The sequence below is a fragment of the Arvicanthis niloticus genome, chromosome 4, assembly GCF_011762505.2.
Source record: "Arvicanthis niloticus isolate mArvNil1 chromosome 4, mArvNil1.pat.X, whole genome shotgun sequence".
NCBI lineage: Eukaryota > Metazoa > Chordata > Mammalia > Rodentia > Muridae > Arvicanthis > Arvicanthis niloticus.
Window position 1 is genome coordinate 86,162,313 of NC_047661.1, and position 24,253 is coordinate 86,186,565.

General features: G+C 39.7%; 1 protein-coding gene across 3 annotated transcripts; it reads left to right on the plus strand.

The window, feature by feature from the left end:
- Positions 1-608: 608 nt before the first annotated feature.
- On the plus strand, positions 609-19,066 carry Kcna3 (potassium voltage-gated channel subfamily A member 3). 3 transcript variants are annotated; one of them, XM_076933093.1, is made up of 3 exons: positions 609-4,005; positions 6,918-7,035; positions 13,594-19,066. In XM_076933093.1, the coding sequence occupies exon 1, from the start codon at positions 871-873 to the stop codon at positions 2,452-2,454; it is 1,584 nt and encodes a 527-aa protein (XP_076789208.1). In that variant the 5' UTR covers positions 609-870; the 3' UTR covers positions 2,455-4,005; positions 6,918-7,035; positions 13,594-19,066. The 3 variants fall into 3 exon arrangements, with proteins under 3 accessions (XP_076789208.1, XP_076789207.1, XP_034356626.1); XM_076933092.1 differs by having other exon boundaries at positions 733-4,005; positions 6,921-7,035; XM_034500735.2 differs by lacking the exon at positions 6,918-7,035 and having other exon boundaries at positions 733-4,005.
- The last annotated feature ends 5,187 nt before the right edge of the window (positions 19,067-24,253 follow it).

The window sequence follows — 24,253 nt, forward strand, 5'->3', positions numbered from 1 at the left end:
AGCTAGCCATTATAAAAGTGAGGTCTCTGAATGCCTTTAAGGTCCCTCCTTTTAGACTGCTGGGAAGCCTCCAGACCCTATGTTACCCATTAACTCAGTTGTGCTTCCTGTCCAAACATAGCGTTTACAGCACCTACACCCAGGTTTTAGCATTCTTCAACCCCCCAAAATTGGGATGCTGGCCCCAGACTATCCTGCACTAGCAGCCCAGGCAAAGTGTTAATGGCCAGGAGGCCTGCTTTCGAGGGCTGAGGTGTGGTCCTTGCGCGGCTCTAACAGCCCTGAGATAAGGACTCGACCACGCGCGGCAAGGGAACGCGCGCTGACCAGGAGCGAGCCCAGGAACGAGGTCAGGCGACCGGGTTCCTCCAAGGCCAGTGTGGCTGGTTAGGGGTTCCGCGGGGTCTGGGGAGTGGGGTGCAAGTTGGAGGCGATCCAGTGACAAAGAAGGGCGAGGAACAAGGGTGGCAAGCGGGAAGCAGAACGCGCGCGCGCGCGGTGGGCGGGAAACCCGGGGGCGGCGGCAGAGAGGCGGGCGCGCGCCCCGCGGGGAGGGGTGCGGAGGAGGGAGGAGGAGGCGTCTGGACCGTGCAGCCCCGCGGGCCGCGCCAGCCCCAGACAGAGCCTCGCGGCAGCCGCAGCAACAGGCGGCGGGGCCGGGCTCGTGGGGCAGAGGCGGCGGTGGGGCGGGGAGCTCCAGGAGGAGCGACTCGGGGCCGGCCGCCGTCAGCAGGGAAGGAGAGCACCGCCGCCTCCTGCGCTCGACCGCCGCAGCCCTCCACCCGCCACCGCGCCCACCCTGCGCTGGACCCCGCGGGTGGCGGCGCGCGCATCCTGCAGAGCCCCGGCCACGCCGAGCTGCCGCCAGACATGACCGTGGTGCCCGGGGACCACCTGCTGGAGCCAGAGGTGGCGGGAGGCGGCGGCGGGGACCCGCCTCAGGGAGGCTGTGGCGGTGGCGGTGGCGGAGGCTGCGACCGCTACGAGCCACTGCCGCCCGCGCTGCCCGCAGCGGGCGAGCAGGATTGCTGCGGGGAGCGTGTGGTCATCAACATCTCCGGGCTGCGCTTCGAAACGCAGCTCAAGACCCTCTGCCAGTTCCCCGAGACTCTGCTGGGCGACCCCAAGCGGCGCATGCGGTACTTCGACCCTCTCCGCAATGAGTACTTCTTCGACCGCAACCGACCCAGCTTCGACGCCATCCTCTACTACTACCAGTCCGGGGGCCGCATTCGCCGGCCTGTCAACGTGCCCATCGACATCTTCTCCGAGGAGATCCGCTTCTACCAGCTGGGTGAGGAGGCCATGGAAAAGTTCCGTGAGGATGAGGGTTTCCTGCGGGAGGAAGAGCGACCCCTGCCCCGCCGTGACTTCCAGCGCCAGGTGTGGCTGCTCTTTGAATACCCCGAGAGCTCAGGGCCGGCCCGGGGCATTGCCATCGTGTCAGTGCTGGTCATTCTTATCTCCATTGTCATCTTCTGCTTGGAGACGCTACCCGAGTTTCGCGATGAGAAAGACTATCCCGCCTCCCCGTCGCAGGACGTGTTTGAGGCTGCCAACAACAGCACGTCGGGGGCCCCCTCTGGAGCCTCCAGCTTCTCAGACCCCTTCTTCGTGGTGGAGACCCTGTGCATCATCTGGTTCTCCTTTGAGCTGCTGGTGCGGTTCTTTGCTTGCCCCAGTAAAGCCACCTTCTCCAGAAACATCATGAACCTAATAGACATTGTGGCCATCATCCCTTATTTTATCACTCTGGGCACTGAACTAGCTGAGCGTCAGGGTAATGGGCAGCAGGCCATGTCCCTGGCCATCCTAAGAGTCATCCGCCTAGTAAGGGTCTTCCGCATCTTCAAGCTCTCCCGCCATTCTAAGGGGCTGCAGATCCTGGGGCAGACACTGAAGGCTTCCATGCGGGAACTGGGGCTGCTCATCTTCTTCCTCTTCATTGGAGTCATCCTTTTCTCCAGTGCCGTCTACTTTGCTGAGGCAGATGACCCTTCTTCGGGTTTTAACAGTATCCCTGATGCCTTCTGGTGGGCAGTGGTAACCATGACAACTGTCGGTTATGGTGATATGCACCCAGTGACCATAGGAGGCAAGATTGTGGGCTCGCTTTGTGCCATCGCAGGTGTCTTGACCATTGCATTGCCGGTTCCTGTGATTGTTTCCAACTTCAACTACTTCTACCACCGGGAGACAGAAGGGGAAGAGCAAGCCCAGTACATGCACGTGGGAAGTTGTCAGCACCTCTCCTCTTCGGCCGAGGAGCTCCGAAAAGCCCGGAGTAACTCCACTCTGAGTAAGTCGGAGTATATGGTGATCGAAGAGGGGGGTATAAACCATAGCGCCTTCCCGCAGACCCCCTTCAAAACGGGCAACTCTACTGCCACTTGCACCACGAACAATAATCCCAACTCCTGTGTCAACATCAAAAAGATATTCACTGATGTCTAATATATGATACGATTGCCATCCTGTGCCCAGTATTGTGTGGACCATACCCCCTTGGTCTGTGTATGCCCTTGATTTATACATTTCCAGACCATTCATCAACGAAGGTACATGAAGAAGTGGAAAAGCACACTTCACTCTCCCTGTCCCCATTGCTTCATACTGAAACAGGTGCCTGTTTTTGCACGTGGGCTGCATTCTCTCAGCTCTTTTTTTCTCTCTCCTTGTCTCTTAATTTTTTGACCAACAAACTTAAGCTTGGTTTCTTGTGCAAGCTCTAAAGCTACATCCTGAGAGGAAATGAAACTGGAGTCAGAGTAACTGTTTAACCTCAAAATCAAAAGAGAGTTGTTTCTTTACTAAGTAAAGGAGGCGGAACTTAAATGAAGCTCCTGTTTGGTGGACTTTTCAATATTGTTTCCTGACTAGTTAGTGTAACGACCTAACCTGGATATGTGGGTGGAAAGTCTAACGAGAGCGTTGACATGTAAGCCCACTATAAATTTATTTTGTTTTTGACTGGTCTTTCAGTTTGAATCTCTCCTCTAAGAATTTCAGCTTCACAATAACTTGGAACCAAAAGGGAATTGGCCCAGGTGTTCTGATCTGACTATTAACTCTTCGAAGTTACAAAGCATTTTGAAAACATTAAACACAGATCCCAATGGAGTTGTGAGTGCATGCCCCAGCCAATATCTACGAAAGCCTGGAAACTCATTTTCAGTGCTGCCGGGAGAAACAACAGAAATTCCTGTTGCATCTGAGAGATAAGCTTCTGCAGTATCACAGGAAGATTAAAGTGGCAGACACCCCTTCCAGCGGAAGTTACTAATTCGGACCTGACTGATGCAGTTCCCATAGCAACCCGTGTTTCCTGGGAAACCCGAAAAAGGTTGTCATGGCATCTTTTGCTCTCTAGCCCCACCCCCACCCCAGGCCCTGCCGTTTCTACAGTAACCTTTCCAGATGGTTCCTACTTACATGATTTCATAAGAAAAAAACACTATTTAAATAAACCGCACAAATTAAGTGTAAGACTATATAGAGGTGAAATTAATCACAAAAATGCTTTTTTACATTTTATACAAATCACTGATGTTATTCCATAATGACTGGATCAAAAAGGAAAATGTCATCTTTGGAATGTTACACGTAAAGGCATGATCTGAATTAAATGTTAGTCGTTTGGTAACAATTTTTAAAGATGCTTCTGTACAGCTCTTTCACTAAAGAATGACAAGCCAACAGATGGAAAGAAAATAGCAATATGAACATGGTCTGTACATAAGCAAGTGAGAGTCAGTGTACCCGAAGTCTACTACAAGATACCTTCAGATTTCCTCAATTAAAAAGAAAAACATCCAGATCCCACAAAAGGACTGTCACCACCACAGGACTGGAAAAGCAAAATCAATCTCAGATATATGGGGGATGCACAATTTAATGAGTGGATTACAGTCAATGAAAAGGAGGATCAGGAAATAATCGGACTTGAAAGAACACCTGCAAATTTCAGCCACATGCTGAGAGCTGCCAGCAGACAGACAGAATCAGGTGAGCACTGTGCTGTCTGATCCCTAAGAGTAGTCCATTGTGCAGGGAACCAGGGACATTTCTGTTCACAACTAGGTTTATATTTGCAAAGCAGACAGTTTTGCATCACGTGCCAGTTGCCTCTAGAAAGATTAAGAAATTCTTCCCATTTTCCCCATGTTTCTGGTTATCATTTGGTTTCCATTGTTTATAGCAAAGGAGTGCAGAAAATTCCCTTCTGAACAGCTTTCACCCAACCTGAACTAAAAAGTACTCCATTGCTTTGACCAACCCTCTTGGCTTCTGAACAATTTGTTTCTCCCTTTAAAATGGATAAAAGGCAAGCCCTACAACTGCTAGGTTAGTAGCCCAGTTTAATTTACATAATTACTTAGTATCAGTGGTATTATTCTTGAAGCAAATTCTTAAAATTGAAATGTGATTAGCTTTTTAGTTCAACATAGTTTGTTTGTTTGGTTGGTTTTTTTGCTGTATGTGTGTTGTGTGAATTATACACAACTGCTTTTGGGGTTTGATGACACATAAGTAGTCTGTCCCTCTAGAGTACATGACAGTAACATCATTTTTAAAGCTCATAAAATCATTTCAGGTAATCTCTCATAGTCCTACCTAACATATGCATGCATCTGAAAGAGTGGGAAATATTAATGGAAATTAAAACAGGAAAATAAAGGGAATATACAAAAAAATAGAGGCAATAATTTGTGTCTACCTGGTTGCTGTTTGTTCTTTTTGTCTAAATAGGGTTTTTACCTACTTTCCTTTGCTTGTATGATCTTTGAACATTGATCTACATTTTGATCTAACAGTTGATGTTCTTGGCAGAGAGACGTTTCTTTCATGACCCATTTTGATGTCAAACACATTGTAGCAGTCTCATAAAAGACCTTAACATAAAGGTAACAATTTTACTCCCACTTAGAAATGCAGACACCTTGATTAATTCAATAAATAAGTAAAGTTCGACCATATTTTTTTATACTTCTTAAATAAGAGGAGTTTGAAGGAGACCTTTGGTTTTCTTAACCAGAGAAATAGCTCAGGTTTTGAGTCGTAGCTTTCAGGTGATGTAACTGCTTCCAGTCGCCATATTGGAAACTCCTTAAAGGTTATAGATTCTGTGTTCTGATTTAGGGATAGTTGATGTTTTAGGTACAGAAAGTGATGCCTTGTGTCAGGTGAATGCTGCCACTTACGTTAGTGTTTGCAGGCTTTTACTGAAGTGGATGAAAGAAGCTGTTCTGCAGTCACATAGCAAGGTTTGGCTCCGGTTTCTGCTGAATGACCTTGAGAACATTACATAACTTCTCTGTTCCTTAGTTTCTTTTTTTGTATATAAAAGTAATAAATAGTACTCCATACATTTGTTGTATTGAATAAGTTCATAATATGTGTCAGATTAAGAGATCACATTATTTTGTGGTCACTACTTATTAACCCTGTATAATTAATACAAAGCTTTGTGAACAAGAACATCAGTACTGTTTTCCTATTTCCTTTCTGTGATAACACAATTACCATTTATTAAAAAGCAGCAATGTCCTGGGCACTTAACAGTTCTGTAAGGTAAGTGCCATTAACTTCATTTTAAGGAGGAAGACAAGGTGACAGAGGTTAAAGTAATTCCCTATGACTTCAAGCTATCAAGACACCCAGCTGCAACTAAAAGTTAGGTCAGTATGAATCTAAAACCATGCTAGTTTTATTGGGTGTCTTGAAAGATAAAATAAATCCCTTATGCTTTAACTTCAGTCCATGTTACTAACCAATGGGTAGAAACCTACTCTCTTCAGCACACTGAAAATTAACCCTTTCTTAATAATAAGATGTGTATAATCAGAAGAATCAAAGCTAAATTATTTACCAGGCAGAGATTGACTTTCCTGATAACAAAATTCATTTCTCACATAATCAATGTGTGGATTTAACCTAAGAAAGCATAATCAGTCATATTAGGAATGCCTGCCAGGATGAGGGTATTTCTCCGTTTTTATATTACTTTCCTGGTTGTATGTGTTTTAATTGGCCATGTGATAAAGAGCATTATGTAAATTGTTATGCTTTTTATTTCCTGTACTTTGCTTAGGTTACTGGGGAACCACGCCAGAAATCAATGTAAACATTTTAACTCCTGCAAGAAAGTAAGAATTGCTTACAACAGGAGAGAAAGCAGGAAATTTGCAGGTCACTGAAACTTGTGGCACTAGTGGCTCACCTAGTCACTCCATTTGTCATTAAGAGACAGATCAAAAACATACTTTTTTGTCTTGTGTACTGGAAGTGGCCCCTTCACCAAGATCTTAAATCTTTTCTAACATGACAATGGGTAGTGACTTGGGCTTAGAATAACATGCTAATGAATCTACGTTTGCCAGTGACAACTAGCTTTGCCAGCGACAGGCTGTTGAACGTAGCTGAACATCTTGCGTGTTGAAGTGAGATCCTCGTGAGTTATGTGGCTGGAGGAATGCAGCTCACCAGCACCCTCGGGAGGTTGCCTGTGCCCCACAGCCAGGGATCCAGAGAAAACCATACAAGTTGACGCTTGCTATTTCTTTTTCTTGTATGGTGTTCTAAACTCCTCTTATGCCAAATTCAAATATGGAAAAAAAAAAAAAAAAAAAAAAACCATAAACGCCTACATGGAAAAGAAAGTGTTATTTCTAAGCTTCTAAACAGAATGTCAGGATTGATGAATACGCACTGAAAAAGGAATTTAACGTTGTGGTTTATATAAAACTTATTTACATGTTTGTCACAGAACACACCCAGGCAACAGCTTTGTACATAGCATGTAACTGCAGCACATATGACGTACATGGCATATGTACAGCAATATATTCAAAGAGCTTGCTTCTATAAGAGTCATAACTATATTTTCTGCACATTTAAATTTTCAACATTCTCTGCAGCAGTTTCAAGCCCTTTCCACCTCTCAGCTGTGAATAGAAGTGATAACCCCTCCAACTAAGAAATACAGAGAAGCATGTGCCCCCCAGTTTGAAGACTAATGGAAACACTGAGATAGAGGTGAGAAGTTCTAGACCTGGAAGAAGCTATTTAGGGATTGAGTCTTATGGTGGGATTTTTTTTTTTCATTTCTGTTTGGTAATGCTCCCTTTCTACTAAGGAAAAGAGAATTACCGGTTTATAGGATTTCCTGTGTTTTGCTGAGGCAAGTAAGTGTGTGTGTGTGTGTGTGTGTGTGTGTGTGTGTGTGTGTGTGTGTGTGGTCATTTGTTTTTTAATACACCTTCTGTGAGTGTATTTGTCTTTAAGGAAAGCTAAGTCAGAAGGAGTTTTAAAAAGAAAAAAAAAAAAAGAACGGAAAGCTATACAAAGCCCAAACCTTATTTAACAAAATTTTAACATCCTGCCAGAAAATGGCCAGGGTTATATGGGATTTGATAACACTATTATTCATCACGAACTCATTCTCAAATCTCATGATTTCAACTTGTTAGGTTTATAGGTGTTTGTCTTGGTTTTCAATGATGCTGTGGTCTAATTTCGTCTTCCAAACTGCAAAGAAAATACATTTACAAAGGAACGTTTTCATGCTCCCCCCCCCTTCTTCCTTCCTTCTTCCCTTTACCTCTCCATGCATCTCCATCAGATGTATTTTCCTTGCACTTCAGAATTTGTACCATCGGCCATCATATGTATTTCAAGGGAGACCTGGAAAAGAGGTTCCAGCATTTCCTTGAGTGCCATGTTGTTATCATAATCTTAAGAGGACAGGAACTATGCTCTGAAAAACATTGAGGGTTCTGCTCATTAGTAGTGTAGCAATTGAGTAAGCCACAAATGGTGTTGTATCATATCCAAGGAATGTTCAGACACAAGCAGACAGTGGGTTCTCACCTTCATTTATGGAAGATTCACAGAAGTAGAGCAAGCATTTCTTTTTCCAAAAAGCTTCTAAGCTGGAACTGTCACAGTACAAAGACTCTTGGGAATTTCTGTTGAGATCCCCACAAGCTTTTTACTAAGAAAGTTATTGTCAAACCCATCATTGTCCCTTCCCTGGATTTTTATTGACTGTCCTGATTAGCAACCCAACTATGCTTTCCCTTGACTCTGTTCTTAGTGTGGAACCCTCAGTAAACCTTCCTTCTTTGGTTTTTTTATTTTTTATTTGTTGTTTGGTTTTTTTTGAAACAGATTTTCTTTGTGTGATCCTAACTGTCCTGTAGACAGTTATTTGTTTGACAGGCTGGCCTTGAACTCAGGATCTGCCTGCCTCCCAAAGGCTGGGATTAAAGGCCTGTACCACCACTACCAGGCCATTTTATTTATACAATAAATCCTGACTGCACCTTCCTCTCCCTCCAGTCCTCTCAACCACCCTCACATCTCCTCTCTCCACCAGATCCACTGTTCTTCCATTTCCCTTAAGAAATAAAAGAGCAGATCTCCCAGGGGGACACTGCATAGCAAGATGCACTAAGACTAGGCACCTCCCCTCATATCAAAGTTGGATGAGATGACCCAGTAAGAGGAAAAAGGTCCAGAGGGCAGGCAAAAGAGTCTGGGACAACTTGCCCCCTTAGTTAGAAGTTCCATTAAACCCCAAGCTAAACAACCACAACATATATACGAAGGTCCTAGCACTGACCCATGCAGGGTTCATGATTGCTGCTTCAGTCTCTGTGAGCACCTGTGAGCCCTACTTAGTTGACTCTATAAGCCCTGTTTTCCTGGTGTCCTCAACCCCTCTGGCTCCTACCTCTTTGCTTTCCTTGAGGTTCCTTATATTTGTTTTTTGGGGGGCTTGGGAGGTGGTTTGGTTTGGTTTTTTACTTTCGTTGTTTGTTTGTTTGGCTGGCTGGTTGGTCGGTTGGTTTGAGTCATGGTTATCCTGGAACTTACTCTGTAAACCAGATAGGTACTGAACTCATATTAGTCTTCTCATATAGACCTTATAGTGCCTGTGAAGCCCTACTTAATTACCTAATGCTTTTCCTCCCTAACACTTGATCCACAGTGCTCTTCTTGCTCTTTTTAAAATGTAGAAGTCATCTCCACCTTGCAGGTTTTGTGGTGGCTGCTCCCTCCCACAGTACACTTGGGCATTCAAGCAGCATCCGTGTGACTCAGTCCATCACCTTGATGTGTTACCCTCTGGTCATGGCTTTGCCTAAGCAGTTTACTTACCATTGCAGTCCCATGACATGTCCTTTGTTTGTTATTTAATATTCCTTCCAACATAGTATATATTTTATTTATTAGATTTATTAATTATTTTCTCTTTCCTTCCTTGAGATTATGACCTGGAATGGTACCTGAAGTAACATTTGTTCTCAATATGTATTTTTGGAAGAAGATACGGATTTTCTTATCATGCATCATCTTTCACTGCTATGAGGCTCAGACTCCTCACCAGGGTCTTATGCATAAAATTCCTGCAGTTCTGTCCACAGGGAAGGCTTCCACTTAATAGAACATACTTCAGATTCTTACAAGAAGTTCTACCCAATTGTAAAAGATGAATTCCTATAATATAAACAAGTTGACTATGGGTATCTTCAAGGGTGCTTAGAATGTTTCCCAGAGACCATGGTTCCTACATAGTAGCTAATAGAATACTTGTTATAAATGTTACTCCTCCTCATACATGTTTGCATAGACTTATTGGCCCAAGTAGTACAGAAAATCCCAACAAACAAATGATTCCCCAGAGGACTTCATCTTTCTATTAAGCAAAGATACTGCCATGATTTCAGATGTATTCTCTTTTGCAGGAAGTGGAATTCTCCTTATATGAATAGAAACATTTCTCTATACCCCTTTTGAATTTTCTCCGTTCTCTTAGTTTCCCAAGCAAACCAGACCAAGTGGATGACCTGGATGGTCCCTCTGTATGCCCAGGTGGTGCCATTTTCTCACCAAATGTGCCATCAAATTAAAATCAACATATGTGTTTGAATTTACATATGTAGACCAGTAGAATGTGAAAACTCCTTTTAGCAGCCTATCAAATAAGTCTACATGAGACAGAATACTCTGTTCTGAAAATATTATTAGATCTTCTTAAAAAACAGAAAACATAAATTAGAAATGAATACTTTAATTTTTTATTTTTTCATGCTTTTAAGTTTTTAAATTGTGTATCATTTATAGGTGGGTAGGTGTGTCCCACAATACAAGTGTGAAGGTCACAAGACGCTGGTTCTCTTTGTCTGCCATATGAGTCGTACAAATCAAACTCATGTCACCATGCTTGGTGGCAAATGCCTTTACCCACTGAGCCATCTTGCTAGCAGCCATATCTCAGATTTCTAAATTACCACATTTACTGGGTAGAGAAAACTAAAGACAAACAATTTTTCCAAGGAAAAACTGTAGTTTAATTGTTTTATTTCTAGTGTATATAGATCTTTTAGCTGCAAGCATTGTAACTGACTTGAGCAGAGCAGTTTGCTGTGTAAAATTTAGGTATTTTACTTACAGGCTTAGATCTGTGAGTTTTAGATACTTATTAGTTGTGGACTTAAATAATCCTGATATTTCAGTAGTGTTGGTTCGATTTCATGGGCTCACTTTCCAATGATGTTCTAGGGTTCTTTTGACAATGTTCCTATCTTTCATATTGCTAACTTTAAGTACTGTTGTACTTAAACCTTTTGTTGCTTGCCAAGAGTTCATAACTTCCAATACCTCAATCAGAAAACTGTACAAAATAAAGCAAGAAAATTTTCTGGTCTTTGGACTTACTCATTATCATTTAGCTGGTAGAACTATAGAACTTACTGGAAATGTAGCTAATTTTAAGTGCTTTAATAGATGTCAGAATACACAGTGTGAGCACAAAGTTCTCATAAATCTACATTTTTTTAGAATGACTTTGGCCCTGCCATCAAATACACATTGTTCAGTGAGCTGAGTCTATGTTTCTTTCATTTGGGACATGATAGAGTTATGAGTTGCTTCTTTTCAGATGAATGATTATTAAACTGTGACCATCTTTGTCATCCTTTCGAGTAGGTGTCTTTAATTATAGGTCACCATTTTCTACAATACCTCCTGTACCTTTTTATATAAATGATTTTGATACTTAATGACTATTTTTTTCTTTTCAACCCACTTCTTATCCACTAAAATAAGCCTCCTTATTATCCAGATATCACCTTTGTTGTTGGTCTTCCATTATCCACTTTTATAATCTATTAAATTGTTGTATGGAGTGTGTGTGTGTGTGTGTGTGTGTGTGTGTGTGTGTGTGTGGTGTGTGTGTGGGTGTGTGTGTGTGTGTGTGTGTGTGTGTGTGTGTGTGTGTGCCCTCGCATATTGGTGGATATGTGTTTGTGTTTGTGTGCGTGCACATGTATGCACATGCATATAGAGACTAGAGGTCAGTCTTGGGTGTTATTCCTCAGGACTTATCCACCTTGTTTTGTTAGATGGGATCTCTCATTGGCCCAGTGCTTACCAAGCACACTAGACTGGCTAGACAGTCAATGGCAGGGTCTCCTCCTCCCCAGGATGGGTTTACAAGCACAACCACCACACCCAGGCCTTAAGTGGACCCTGGTAATCAAACATAGGTCCTCATGCTTGTACAGCAAATACTTTACCAATTGAGTCATTCCCTCAGACTCTATGCTATATTATTCTTATTCAGTAATTTTAAAGGCCTTGACAGGAAGTTGTAAAAGTTAAGTCTTGGTTCTTCCTACCAGCCCCATGCTCCCAGGAATAAGACTCGGGCTCAAAATATATTTACAGATACCTCGGCCAGGTATTTGTAGATGGAGCCCCAGTAGATGGGCTTTACTCTGACTAGATTATAACTTAGATAACCCAATATTTTAACCTACATTCTGCCACGTGGCTGGTTAGCTGTGCTCAGGTACCATGCATCTGTCTCATCACATCTCCCAAGAAGATCTCCCATGCCTGGCTCTATCCCAGAATTCTTTCTGCCTCCTGGTTGTGCCACCTATTTCCTGCCTAAGCTATAGGCCATAGACTTTTTAATTGACAGGTGATGTATCCATACAATACACAAGGTATTCTCTCTGCAAGAAGTAGTGGATATGTAAGTTTTAAAACCCAAAGCCCAGTCACTTTTACTGAAGATTGTAACAGTACCAAAGCAAGTAGAGCTGACCAGAACCATCTCAAGCAAGACAAACAGGCTGCAGGAGCACCAAGAAAAAATAGGTACTTAGGTTCTAAAATGGAGGCCGGATCATTCGTGTTACTAGTATTTTCTTCCTAATGACAATTAATAATTAGATCATTGGAGTTTACACATTTTCATAATAAAAACTAAGCAGATTTTGAATATACCCCTACTTTTTTACTCAAGAAAAACTAGTGTAAAGAAAGTATATGTCTTTGATCAGTATGACCAAGTGTAATCTGTACCAACAAGAAAAAAATGTTTCTGCAGATTACCCAGCTCACAGTAGGCTTCAGTTTGTAGCTTCATGAGTGAACAATTCTCCCACCAAAAACACGGTAAAACTCTAGATCTTCATCTTTGTATATCTACTCAAGGTTTAGGGACATCTGCTAAGGCCAACGGTATATTTGAGAAACCATCTCCTCTATGAATCTGATAGATAATGTTTACACATTCAACCTAGGTTTAGCAGTCTTTGTTTGTGTCTTTGTGAGTTTCCTTTGTATTACAGACTAAGCAGGTGTTTTGACGACATAACTCGAATTTTAATGTGTCCTTTGTGTATTCACTCAACATACATATAGTGAGTACCCAACAGTGTGTCAGACACTGCAAAAAGCAGTAGGAACTGACTCTTGTAACATATAAAATGTCTTCTGTGTACCACACTCCATTCTAGATTCTGGGTAAAACTGAAAACCATACTGTCATATATATCTGCATTTCTAAGAATTTTTCTAGTGGGAGGAGAAGGAAGTCACCAAACCTGTAGCTTTTATTTCTTGGTTCTTCACAACCCCTGATGATGCAGTTTTTGTCTTAATTCTTTGAAGTGGTACGTAACTGTGCATAGTCACATTTTAAGGATAAGTAGATCTGTAATGAAAAGCTAGACCCAGCACTCACTCCACAGCTTTATTCTCACCCCCTTCCTTTTCTTTCCCATCCTTTCTCTGTGTCTCCTTCTCCCTCTCTCAGCTCCTCGCCGTACTCCTTCCATGTACAAGCACCTTACTAAGGACAGAACTTCTGTTTGGTTCAGAGAGTTCTCATTTTAGCTTACCGTGGTAGGAAATAGAACCAGCAAAGCAGCCTTCAAAAACCATTGAGAAGATAATACATTTTTCTAACAATCACTTGAAACTTGTCAGATGGCCTTGAGGACAAGGATCATTTTTTTTCTAAAGCACACTATCATACTGGCTTAGACTAGATTCTGGGTCATTATTAATGGAAAAAATTATAACTGGCATAATCTGAAAGTTTACAATTTGCTATTTGAAGTCATTCAAAATATAGTCTACAGTATTTTTAAATGGTATTTCTTTGACTTGACAGGTAACAGTAAGAGAACTTGTAGTTTGAAATATTAGTGAATGGAACTTTTCTATTAATATACATCTGCAATTTCAAATGCTAAATAGACTGCAAGTTATTGAGTCTTCTCTATTCAACAGGTCCCTCAAGAGCCCCACATAAGGACTGCAGCGTGACCCTGACCAGAGGATGCTCAGTTTCCGGCTGCTTGGATGAGAGTGCAGGGCAGTTACATACTTCCAGCTCAGTTAACATTCAAAGATACATCTCCAACCGATGCTTCACATGAAGGGAAGAGCTCAAAGATGCAGGGTACTCTTCATGTTATGAGTGATACAAATGAAATTGAGCAGAAGATAAAGAGGAACATTAAAAATTAAAAGAATATAAAAATGTTAAGGTATCATGTCAACCTATCGCTATTCTGGTAGTGTCAAATCGTCCAAAAACAATAATCAGTGTCAGAAATAAAGATAGCCTAGTGTGTGTTTCTAGCAAGCCAATTGTTATATTATTTTTTCATTTACATACTAAACTGTATTTAATTGTGGACTATGTTTCTATAGTCTATGTTCTGGATTATATTTAACTTTATCTGTGAGGGTGTGATTATACCAAAGGCTTCCATTGGTAGATTAGCCCATTCACACAAATAAGTGAAGTCAACACTGTGCCCAGATGAATGGTATTAAAAATAGACTTGCCTAAAAGAAATGTGCCTTGCTTGATGAAACATTCGTTTATTTTTTAATTCAAAATGATAGATTTACAAATTAGATTTTAGGTAGGTTTTAGTTGACCTTAATTTTACAAGAATATATTAGTACTTATTCTATGTTTAAGTTGTCTGTGTTACCTAAATTTTAATATTTAGTTATATCTACACAGTTCCTATATATTAAATTCTATTTTATTTTAACAGGATGTTTGGTATGGTGAGACAAAGTACATTCTTAAAGATATATAATATCTCATTTGATGTTTATAACTTTTCCTTCAAAATTATATGTATAAAAGATTCTTTGACTCATTTTCTATTTTTATATTCTTTTAGAAATGGAACTCTTTTTCGATGTAAAAAAAAAAAACGGCAAATTTTTAATTGGAAAAGAGACTTGGGAAGTCATGAAGATGGCTTCCCATTTGGGAACATTTAACTTTTGTGCCATTATTGTATTTACTGTGACATCTCAGCAGAATGGTAGCTATTTGTATGTTATTTCATAAGCCTTATGGAAAGTCAAACTGTGAACATTTAATATTTACACTACTTTACTCATTTCCATAGTTTATTATTGAAATATTCCTGAATAAGTGGATGAAGAGTAATGAGTACTTTTAGAAGCTTAACTACTATAAAAAAATATGGCAGTCTCAAGGCTAGGATTATAAGTTTTATAATGACCTACAAAAAAAAACAATGTTGAATTTCATTATCTACAAGACTCTAAACACCCATTCATACAGTAACTCACAAATAGGCAGAAATACAATCCAGGTAACTTTCTTTGAGGCAATGTCTAAAATAATTTTTAATAATTTCCTGGTGATTTCTTCATGCTCAAAACTTCAGGCCGTATCACTGTACTTTTAGTGAAGATAATTGGATAGCACCTATCTTTGATTTGAGTGGCATGAGCCTCCAATCTAGATAGATTAAGTGATTAATCCCTTAAAGTGAGGAGACAACCACAACCTTGTTTTTGTTAGTATTCACAGTGTAGTAGAGATACTAGCATGGGGAATAGTCAGCCCTTTGCAATCACCCGACTCCTCATAACTAATGGTCATAGCCTGGTTGGCAAGAAAGCAATCCTGGTAGATGGAAAAAAACAGGGGTTCTTAAACTTTCAGATGTTTTTTTTTGTAAGGATCAGTAGGTGTTGCAAAGTTATGCAAGAACTACCTTCACACAATGACACAACTTTAAGCAATGTCATATATGTAATAGTAGATCTGTTTTATTATTATAGGCTACAGTTTCAAATAAAGACAAAACCTGGACTTTTACCCACATACACCAAAGAAAAGCACAGACCAGTATCAGATACATAACATACCAAAACATTTACACAAGGAGTATTAAAAAAAAAATAGCATGGACTTAGGTTACAGGATCCTGGCATTCTTACCCACTGCCTACCTCTAGGACCCCAGATAAGTCATTACTATTGCTAGGCTTTAGTTTCTTGGATTTCAGAGTGTGTGCACCAGGTTCAGCAAACTCAAAAGCCCTTTCCAGTTACCAAATCCTATTATACACATTTCTTTTAAAATGCTTTGAAGAATACTTACATAGGAATTTTTGATACATTTCTAAAGAATAAATTGAAATGAGATTTAAGCCTTGAAAGTGTATGAATATGTACTATTCTTCAAATTGTGAGAAGAGGAAATAGGATTCCTTCTCCTCTAAGATTTTTGACTCAGCTCTAATAGGATCATGAAGGAAAAAAAAAAAAAAAAAAAAAAAAAAACCGAAGCTGAGGATCTGTCTGCAGAAGGGAAACGGATTAGTTAAATAGCTAACAAGGTGGGGCAGATATTGGTGACATTAATTGGATGTTAAGGTGATTTGCAAAAGTGTGCATCAAATGCTGAAATGGTTCCAGAACTTTATTACACATCATGAGACTAAAAGTAGGAAAGGGTGGGAAACACCAGAGAATGGAAGTGTTTGCCTTATGGTCTCTTTATTCTTTTTACACATGGGAACATAGGCAGCACTGGATCCGCCAATCATCCGTTTGTCTCGGGAAAGTCCCCTTAACTTCGCAGAACTCCCATTTCTTAATCTTTAAAGGGAACAGTTTAAATTAGAATTTGATAGTCTGTATCTTTATTTTCATATTTTAATATTTTGTGGCATTTCAGATTCTTAAAATACAGCCATCCAGACATATATGTGTTGATCCGCCCATCAGTCACGAGGGTACCATATAGTTCAAAAGTAACTGAATCGATTACAAACTCAAACATTTATTTTTTTAATACTGATATTTGACCTCAACAAGATCTAAAATACTTCAACCTCATTTTCATTTCGATATGGACGAATTATTAAAATTAGTCATTTTATCTGTTAATGCTGAGTTCTTTCAACAAATAAATGTCTTCTCAAGTTACTCTGCACAACTTTTTGTAATTTAATAATCATATTGTGCGTACCAATGAACTATAGCTGACTGTTAGGGTACAATTCTGTCACACTTGAAAGTTAATGCCCTTTTAGTCACAGAAGCTGTAACCATAATACAAAAGAATATTCATAAGATTTTGTGAATTTTTTAATACAAAAGAGGCCTGATAGAGCCGTATTGTAATTGTCTTGCTCAGGAGTGAGAAAACAATTCAGGGATAACCCAAACACTTCTGTTTGGCATTAGTGGACAAATGGAGAAAGAAGGGTTGTATGTTTTGCACAACAAGGATAACAGGTGACAATACCCATGAAAATGGAAGTATTTTTGGTGGCTCGTTTTAATATAGGAAGAGATAGAAGAATGCCAGAATTCAGACACTAGAAAAAGTATTAAAGTGGTAGCAGTCCATTGAATAACACAGAAATATTTTGTCATACTGAGATTATTTGTCCAGAAAGTTAGTCTCATATCCCTTCCATTCAGAAAAGGGGCCAAGTTTCAAAATGCCTCTGTCATAATAAGGAAATGTATATTTTGACTAGTGAAGCAATTAGCTAAAGCATTTAACCTGATATTTTAGTTCTGTGAATCTGAATTTTCATCTTAGGTATAACTTAGTCTCTTGCATATGTGATAGTGTCTGTGATCATGAGAAATTGTTTCATCAATGTTTTTTCAAGTTAAAAAATGTGCTAAGTGGTGGATTCCAGCATACTGCATTAATACTGTATCTGACGACCATCTATGAACTAACCACACTAAACAACCCATAGTGTTTCTCTTCTGGTAAATTGTTTCTATGGTGTGATCGTTTCATGCTAGGGGGTGGGGGTGGGGGAGGTTAAGTATTTAGTTTACTTAAAATGTCAAAGTGTTTTTTAAATGCCATACAGTTGTGTAACAATAAACCAAATAGAAAATCCTCTTTTTTCAACTGTGAGAGAACTGTGTAGACTACTTTGGGGACTACCCCATAAATGCTGTCATTTGTGTTTTTAAAAAGCTTATATATTATATATACACATATATATATATATATATACACCATACAATATATACCACATACAAAGGAAAGCAAACAGTGCATGTAGTATTTCTTGGAGTCTACATGTGTTTATTTACATAGACTACTTATACATTGCAAAGATCATCAACATATTCTATACAATTTCTAAAACACTGTTCACATGATAACTAATATCATCTAAAGTTAAGATATTGAATAACCAAGGTTTTGAGGAATCAAGTGACTTATCTTAACTCATGTGCCCATAGTGGCTCTAAATGTCACTCTCTTCACCCTTGTCACCCTGGCATGTCGTGTGTACCCTGTCACTGTCATTGTACTTCAGACTGAAACTTTAACAGATGTGTTGAAATTTTAAGGTTTTAGTGGAAAAGAGTCATTGGGGTTATGTTAGACCTTTTTAGATAACTTCCAGACTGTATCTACCTACATGGAGTACCCAAAGGTACATATTAAGTCCCCCACACCCAAATTGTACACCCCATATTCATTTAATGCCATCATGCTAAACAAAAAAAAAAAAAAGTTTCTTCAACTATCTCTTTCACTTGCTTTTTAAAAAGCCTGTTGTAACAACTAGTTTCTGAACAGTCTTTTTAAAGCAACTAGAAAGCTTGCAGCCCTTCTGATTCAGAGGGGGGGAAACTGGCCCCCACAGCAATCTTTTTTTTATATGAGTGGGGGAAAGACAGAAAAGGGGGCTAGGAAATGAGTGTATTTTTTTAACTCTACATTTCCAGTAACTATATGAAAATACTGAATGATTAAGTCATAGGTAGCACTATTGTTAACATTAGCCAGAGTTCAAATCCTGATAAGCTTTTCAATATTTAGTGATGTACTTAAGGATTTTCCCAGGTTAAATTACAACCCAATGACTTTCTCAGTTTGAATATGAAGAACGTTCGTGTTTTAATCCATGTCAGATACTACATTTTTTGTTCTCAAACATCAGGTAGACACTAATCTGCTTTCCCTTGTAATTCAGCAAGAGTGTGTGATGTGTTCTGTCCTCTGTAATGCATTGTTACTGTGAATATTTAAAAGGAACTTATTATACTGCTTATTATACTGGCATTTAATATTTCCTGACTTTGACTTCAGTTTTCCTTATCAAATAGGTAAGTCAAGTATTATTTTGTATAAAAAATAAAGTAATAATTATCCTTAATAACAACAGGATTCTAACCACGATGTAAAAACCAAAATGTGCATTTTATATTTTTATAATCATTTTCTTTTGCCATTGGTTTAGATCTACTTAGCACATTGTAATGTAAACTTAAATTCTTATACCATGTTCTCTGCTTACTTTGAGGCCTTTTGTTGAGTGAATACCATGAGTTTGGATGGTGTGATGTTTTCTTACAGTCAACACAAGTCCATTTGTCCTTGGGCTTGAAGTGTTTGTTGCAAATGTTATAAACAGAATCCAATAAAACACCTGGAAACATCCTGTTGCAGTAATAAATCCAAATGACTTGTTTTTGTTCTTCAGATGTCGCATCCCTGTCCCTTGCTCCTTTTCCCTTCTCTCCCTCCATTTGCTCCTCTCCCCCAACCCCCAACTGCAGCAAAAGAAGAAGCATCAAAAGCTAAGCTCTTGTCAACAGCGCCAGCATTAGCTGACTTTGGACCATCTACCATTTGCCCTTTTTCACAGCCAAGGCTTCTTACATTCCCTAGATGCTCTTCCATTGCGCCTGGGTTACACTTCTAGGAGCCCCATAAAGCCTCAAAGAAGAACAGTAAATGTTTAGTAATAACGCTGTGCCATCATTCATATCATTCATTATCACCATCATAAGGTAAATTATGACATTACTTCATTTAAAAGTAGTAATCACATTCATCTATGAGCCACCTTGTTCAAAACATTATGGGGTTAGTATGGTCAATATGAAGATGATCCTATTTTTTAATTGTCCTGAACTTCATTGTTTTAACTTTTTATTGATTATTGTGAATTTCACATTACACACACCCATCCCACTTATCTCCCAGTCCCGCCCTATCTGCCCTCCACCCTTGCAACCTCCTCCTCAAAAAAACCAAAAAATTAAAAATTAAAATAAAATAATTAAAAATCTCGCCATAGAATCTGCAGTGTGTCACATAGTGTACCCCATTGCCCAAACACCTTTATTTACAAATGTTCATTGCGATGAGTCATTTGTCTGGTTTCAGGCCTCTGGCTTCTGCTACACCATCAACATTGGATCCTCACCCAGACTCTTCTTGGAGAACCTGTTGTTGCCCAGAGTCATCAAGATCCTGCAGCTTTTGTTCTGCAGTATCTGCCTCTTCACATGCTCCAACAGCTTGTAGATGGGGCAGAGATTGCGGCGGATCAGCTCAAAGCTCTGGATCTGGGCCTGGGTGGTAGCTGAGTTGTTCAGCCTGCCAGCTCTTTCATGCCCGAGCCACTAGGACCAGTGATCATCGGGAGTTGTGTTGTACCACTACACCAAGAGAAAAATGAAGCAACCATCAAAAGTATTGCCGCAGAGAAAGATGGAAAGGAGCTCTAGTTTTCTAGCACAAACCTTCCAGCTTGAAGACACTAAACTCTGCTCACTACCATTGGGGTCTATGAGATTCATCTAAACCTAATAAGCTGCAATGCCACTGGCCAGCTCCACTGGGTTATCTGCTCCTTGCTGATAGTTTTTGTCTATCAATATCCTTGGTAGAACTACCATCTGGGATGCTCTCTAGACTGAAAATTTCTCAAACCTGGCATGTTTAAGCTGAGTGTACCACACATTCAAACAACCCATCCTTATTATGACCTTGGACAATCAGACTGCTGTACTGCTTTATGATCTAACTACTTAGAAACCTGGAATCAATTAACCTCAGTCCTCTCCCTCACTCTTCACAGGAATTCATTCTGTGACTTTTGCAACCACCTCCACCTCTGGATAACTCCTACATCTGTGATTTCTTGCCCAGGTTGTAGTAATCACCTAAAACGTGCATACCATAGACAGGGTGAGCTCTCTCATTCCTAGCTAAAATATTTCAAAGATTCTTCCTTTATCAGTTTGGAATAAAAGTCAACCTTTTTTCACATCTAAGATTCATCATAATGGGTTCTTCATAAAACCTTCTGTCTTCAGTTTCTTCACATTTCCTGATCCTACAGCCCAGAGTTAATCACATTTTCATCTTCCCCGTCCACACTGTTAGACTCGGCAAGGTGGCAGCAAATTATCTTTCAAAACACACTGACACCTTCTCTAGAAAGAGCTGTTAAGAGTCTCTGTGATGTGCCCGCAACAGACTGTTGTTGAACTTAACACAGAATATCTTCACTTGTTCTTTTGACTCCTTTACAAAAGTGAGGAACCTGCAAGCTGACTCAGCTAGTCATCTTTAGAGTCACAGTGCCGGAGACACAAGGGAAGCTCAATAAACATTTGCTGAGTGAGGACTGTACTGAGAAGATGTACTTCTACCCTCAATAATTTGTAGAATCTGAAGAGACAAGTCCTCTAATCCTGAAATGGTGGCAAGCTTTGTAGCAGGCAGGTCTACCAAAGGAGGTAGAGAAGATAAGAGAAGGGATAAGGCATAATGGGGGAGTAGAAACGATTAAAAGAAGCAAAAGAGTAGGGAAAGGATTCTAGCTTTTTGCAGCCAGAGCCAAAATACTTGTCTTGTGCAATTACAAAATATGCTACATGCTGATGCTTCCAACACTAGATTGGTGAGGCAAATACAGTCTAAAGAAACTAGGTAATTGCCTTAGCAGTAGAAAACTTTTGGGGGGTTTATTAATTTGTAAAATTACTTTATATTTATGTATTATACACTTGACTGAAATCATTATAAAAGCCTGCATTGGATACAAATTGACAATACGTATTAGTAATAAATATAGCAAACATTAGGTATTCTGATATAATGCATAATATTCATGCATTTAATTTTGATTATTATGGAGCTTTATGATAATCATGAAAAGGTAATACATGAAGCCTGTTCACAATCCACCATGCCTGGCATGGTACTACAGTCTAATTTTTAGCTCCACATGGTGACACATACTTTTAATACTAGCACTTGGGCAGTGTAGGCTGAAGCATCAGAGTTCAAGGTCATCCTCAACTACAAAGAGGGTTTGAGATCAGTCTGGACTACAAAATCATGTCTCAAACAAGCAAATGAATAGAGAAGAAGAGATGGGGGGAGAGAGAAGAGAAGAAAAAAGAAGAGAAAGAAAGGGAAGGGAAGGGAAGGGAAGGGAAGGGAAGGGAAGGGAAGGGAAGGGAAGAGAAGAGAAGAGAAGAGAAGAGAAGAGAAGAGAAGAGAAGAGAAGAGAAGAGAAGAGAAGAGAAGAGAAGAGAAATCAATAGACTGCAATTGTTCAGCAGTAAAAACTCTTATTGAAAATATTTCAAACTATTGCAGTGTTTTGGATTCAGTAAAACTCCAAATATGTTTCTCTCTTGGAAATTTTCTCTCTTAATCTTAAAACATAAACAATGTTGAAGAAATTGATCTGTACTTTCAAGTCAGCCACTCTCACCTCATGTAGTTGCTGAAGAAGAGATAGTTTAGTATTCAAGGAACCTTTGGGTCCTCATTGTAAGCGTTCTGGCTTAGAATCGGGCTATCAGATTTCATTTCAAGTGTAATGTTAACCTCAATATTTAAACATTTCCAGTAGTTTCTAGACTTCATACTTTAATCTCCAATCCTTTGAAGTGTTCTGCTCAGATAAGGGCTCTTGTGTTTAAACTATAAAGGATTCAGCCATTGATTTCTGAATAAATCCCAGTCAAAATGACTTTCAGTTAAAAATATACACACATTCTCTCATTCCTGTGAAATCTACTGGAAATTAGTCTACTTAAGGCTGCAAGCACCAAACATAAAATGGAAAATTCTGGAAAGGATGTGAAGAAAAATAATACAGTCAGTGAAAATATAAAATAAGATAGCCATAATAGAGACCAGTATTGAAGCTCCTCCAAAAGCTAAAACTAGATTTACCACATGAGCCAGTTACTCCACATCTAGATATATGTCCAAAGGAAATAAAATTAGCATATCAAAGAGATGCTGCCTCCTCCCCCATGTTTGTTGCAATACCAGTCACAATAGCTAAGTTATACAATCAATCCAATGTCCATCAGCAATTTAATAGACAAAATGTGCTGACTGTGTATACATACCATGCAGTAAAATGAGCAGCATTACGGGGCCTTAACTGACATAAACCGGACATAAAGGAAAAGTACAGTGCATTCTTTCTCTTATGTGAAAGCTCTCCAACACAGTCAACCCAAATGTAGACTAATGACAAATAGAGGTTGGGAAGATGGAGGGCAGAGTAGGTGGAGGAAAAGCAGATCAGAGCTTACTGTGACACATACTGAAATCTCTCACTTAAATCCATTGATATGTGCAATTAATATATACAATAAAAAGGTGACAGAGTAAGACTTTAGTTGCTGGTAATTCTAGGTAAACTCTTCCACAAAACAAAATTTTTCTATCTACATTAATAAAAGAATATAGATTCTCGGAAAGAAAAACTAACTCTGAGCCTCACAAATGGGTCTCAATATCATATTCATCTCAAAGCTCTCAGATCAATGAAACAGGAGTCAGAGAGTTGAGGAATTAATGTGACTGGTGCTGGGGACTAGTTCAATGACAAATTGTGAGGTGGCTACTCTAAAGGGCTCCCAGAAGGTCAGGAGAGGCAAAGCTCTTCTGTCCTAGGGATAGGTTGTGGTATTCTCAGATAAGTCTCTTCTTGTGTCTTCCCAGTAAGCATCTGTCAACTGAGAAGTCTTTCATCTGGAATCCATTTATGTGGTTTCAGTTCAAACCTTTTTGGTGTCTCTAAGCTCCCTAGCACTGCAGCAAACTTTACATCTTGAGATGTGTCTTCATGTACAATGTCACACTCTCCCACCCCCAGTCTGAATTGTTACTGATTGAATGAACTGGCATCTTCAAAGGCATTACTATCAGAGCAGTTACTGTTTAACTGTCACCAACAGACCTCAAGTTCTAGGTCTTTCGATACTGAACTGATTTAAGAATCTGGAGGCAATGACAACTTTTATGTGCTAAGATATATAGAAAGCTTCCCTGTGCTAAAGGGAAGAGATTACGTGGCTAGTTATCTAAGTTGAAATAATCATTCTAATAAAATGGGCATACATAGATGTCTTACTTCACTTTTTGAGTCACAGTAAACCTAAAATTCAGAGAGGAAGTCTACTTTTCGTTCCTTCTAATTTAACATATTTCTTCACAATTTGACCATCCCTTTAAGAGAAGCTCGAAACTACCAGGACTTTTAGGTCACATGACTCACAATTATGAGTCACAGGCTGAGTCATTCTACCAATAGCTAACCCTCCCATCTTATAATCAGGCCTTTAATTCCACTGGTAATTCAGAAGTGAGCTTGCAGCTGTTGTGTATCACTATTATTGTTAGTTGTTAAAAGCATGTCAAGAATATGGTCTCCTTTTTTTCTTTTTAACAATGCATTTACTGAAATAAGAGCTTGTCAGAGATTTATAGTGGAAAAGCAATACTTTTAAGTGGAAGTTGAAATTTTCAGCTAATATTTTAATAATTGAGCCTTCACTTGGCTCAACT

Coding starts and splice junctions, on each gene's coding strand:
- Kcna3 (XM_076933093.1), top strand. CDS start 871: ATGACCGTGGTGCCCGGGGACCACCTGCTGGAGCCAGAGGTGGCGGGA.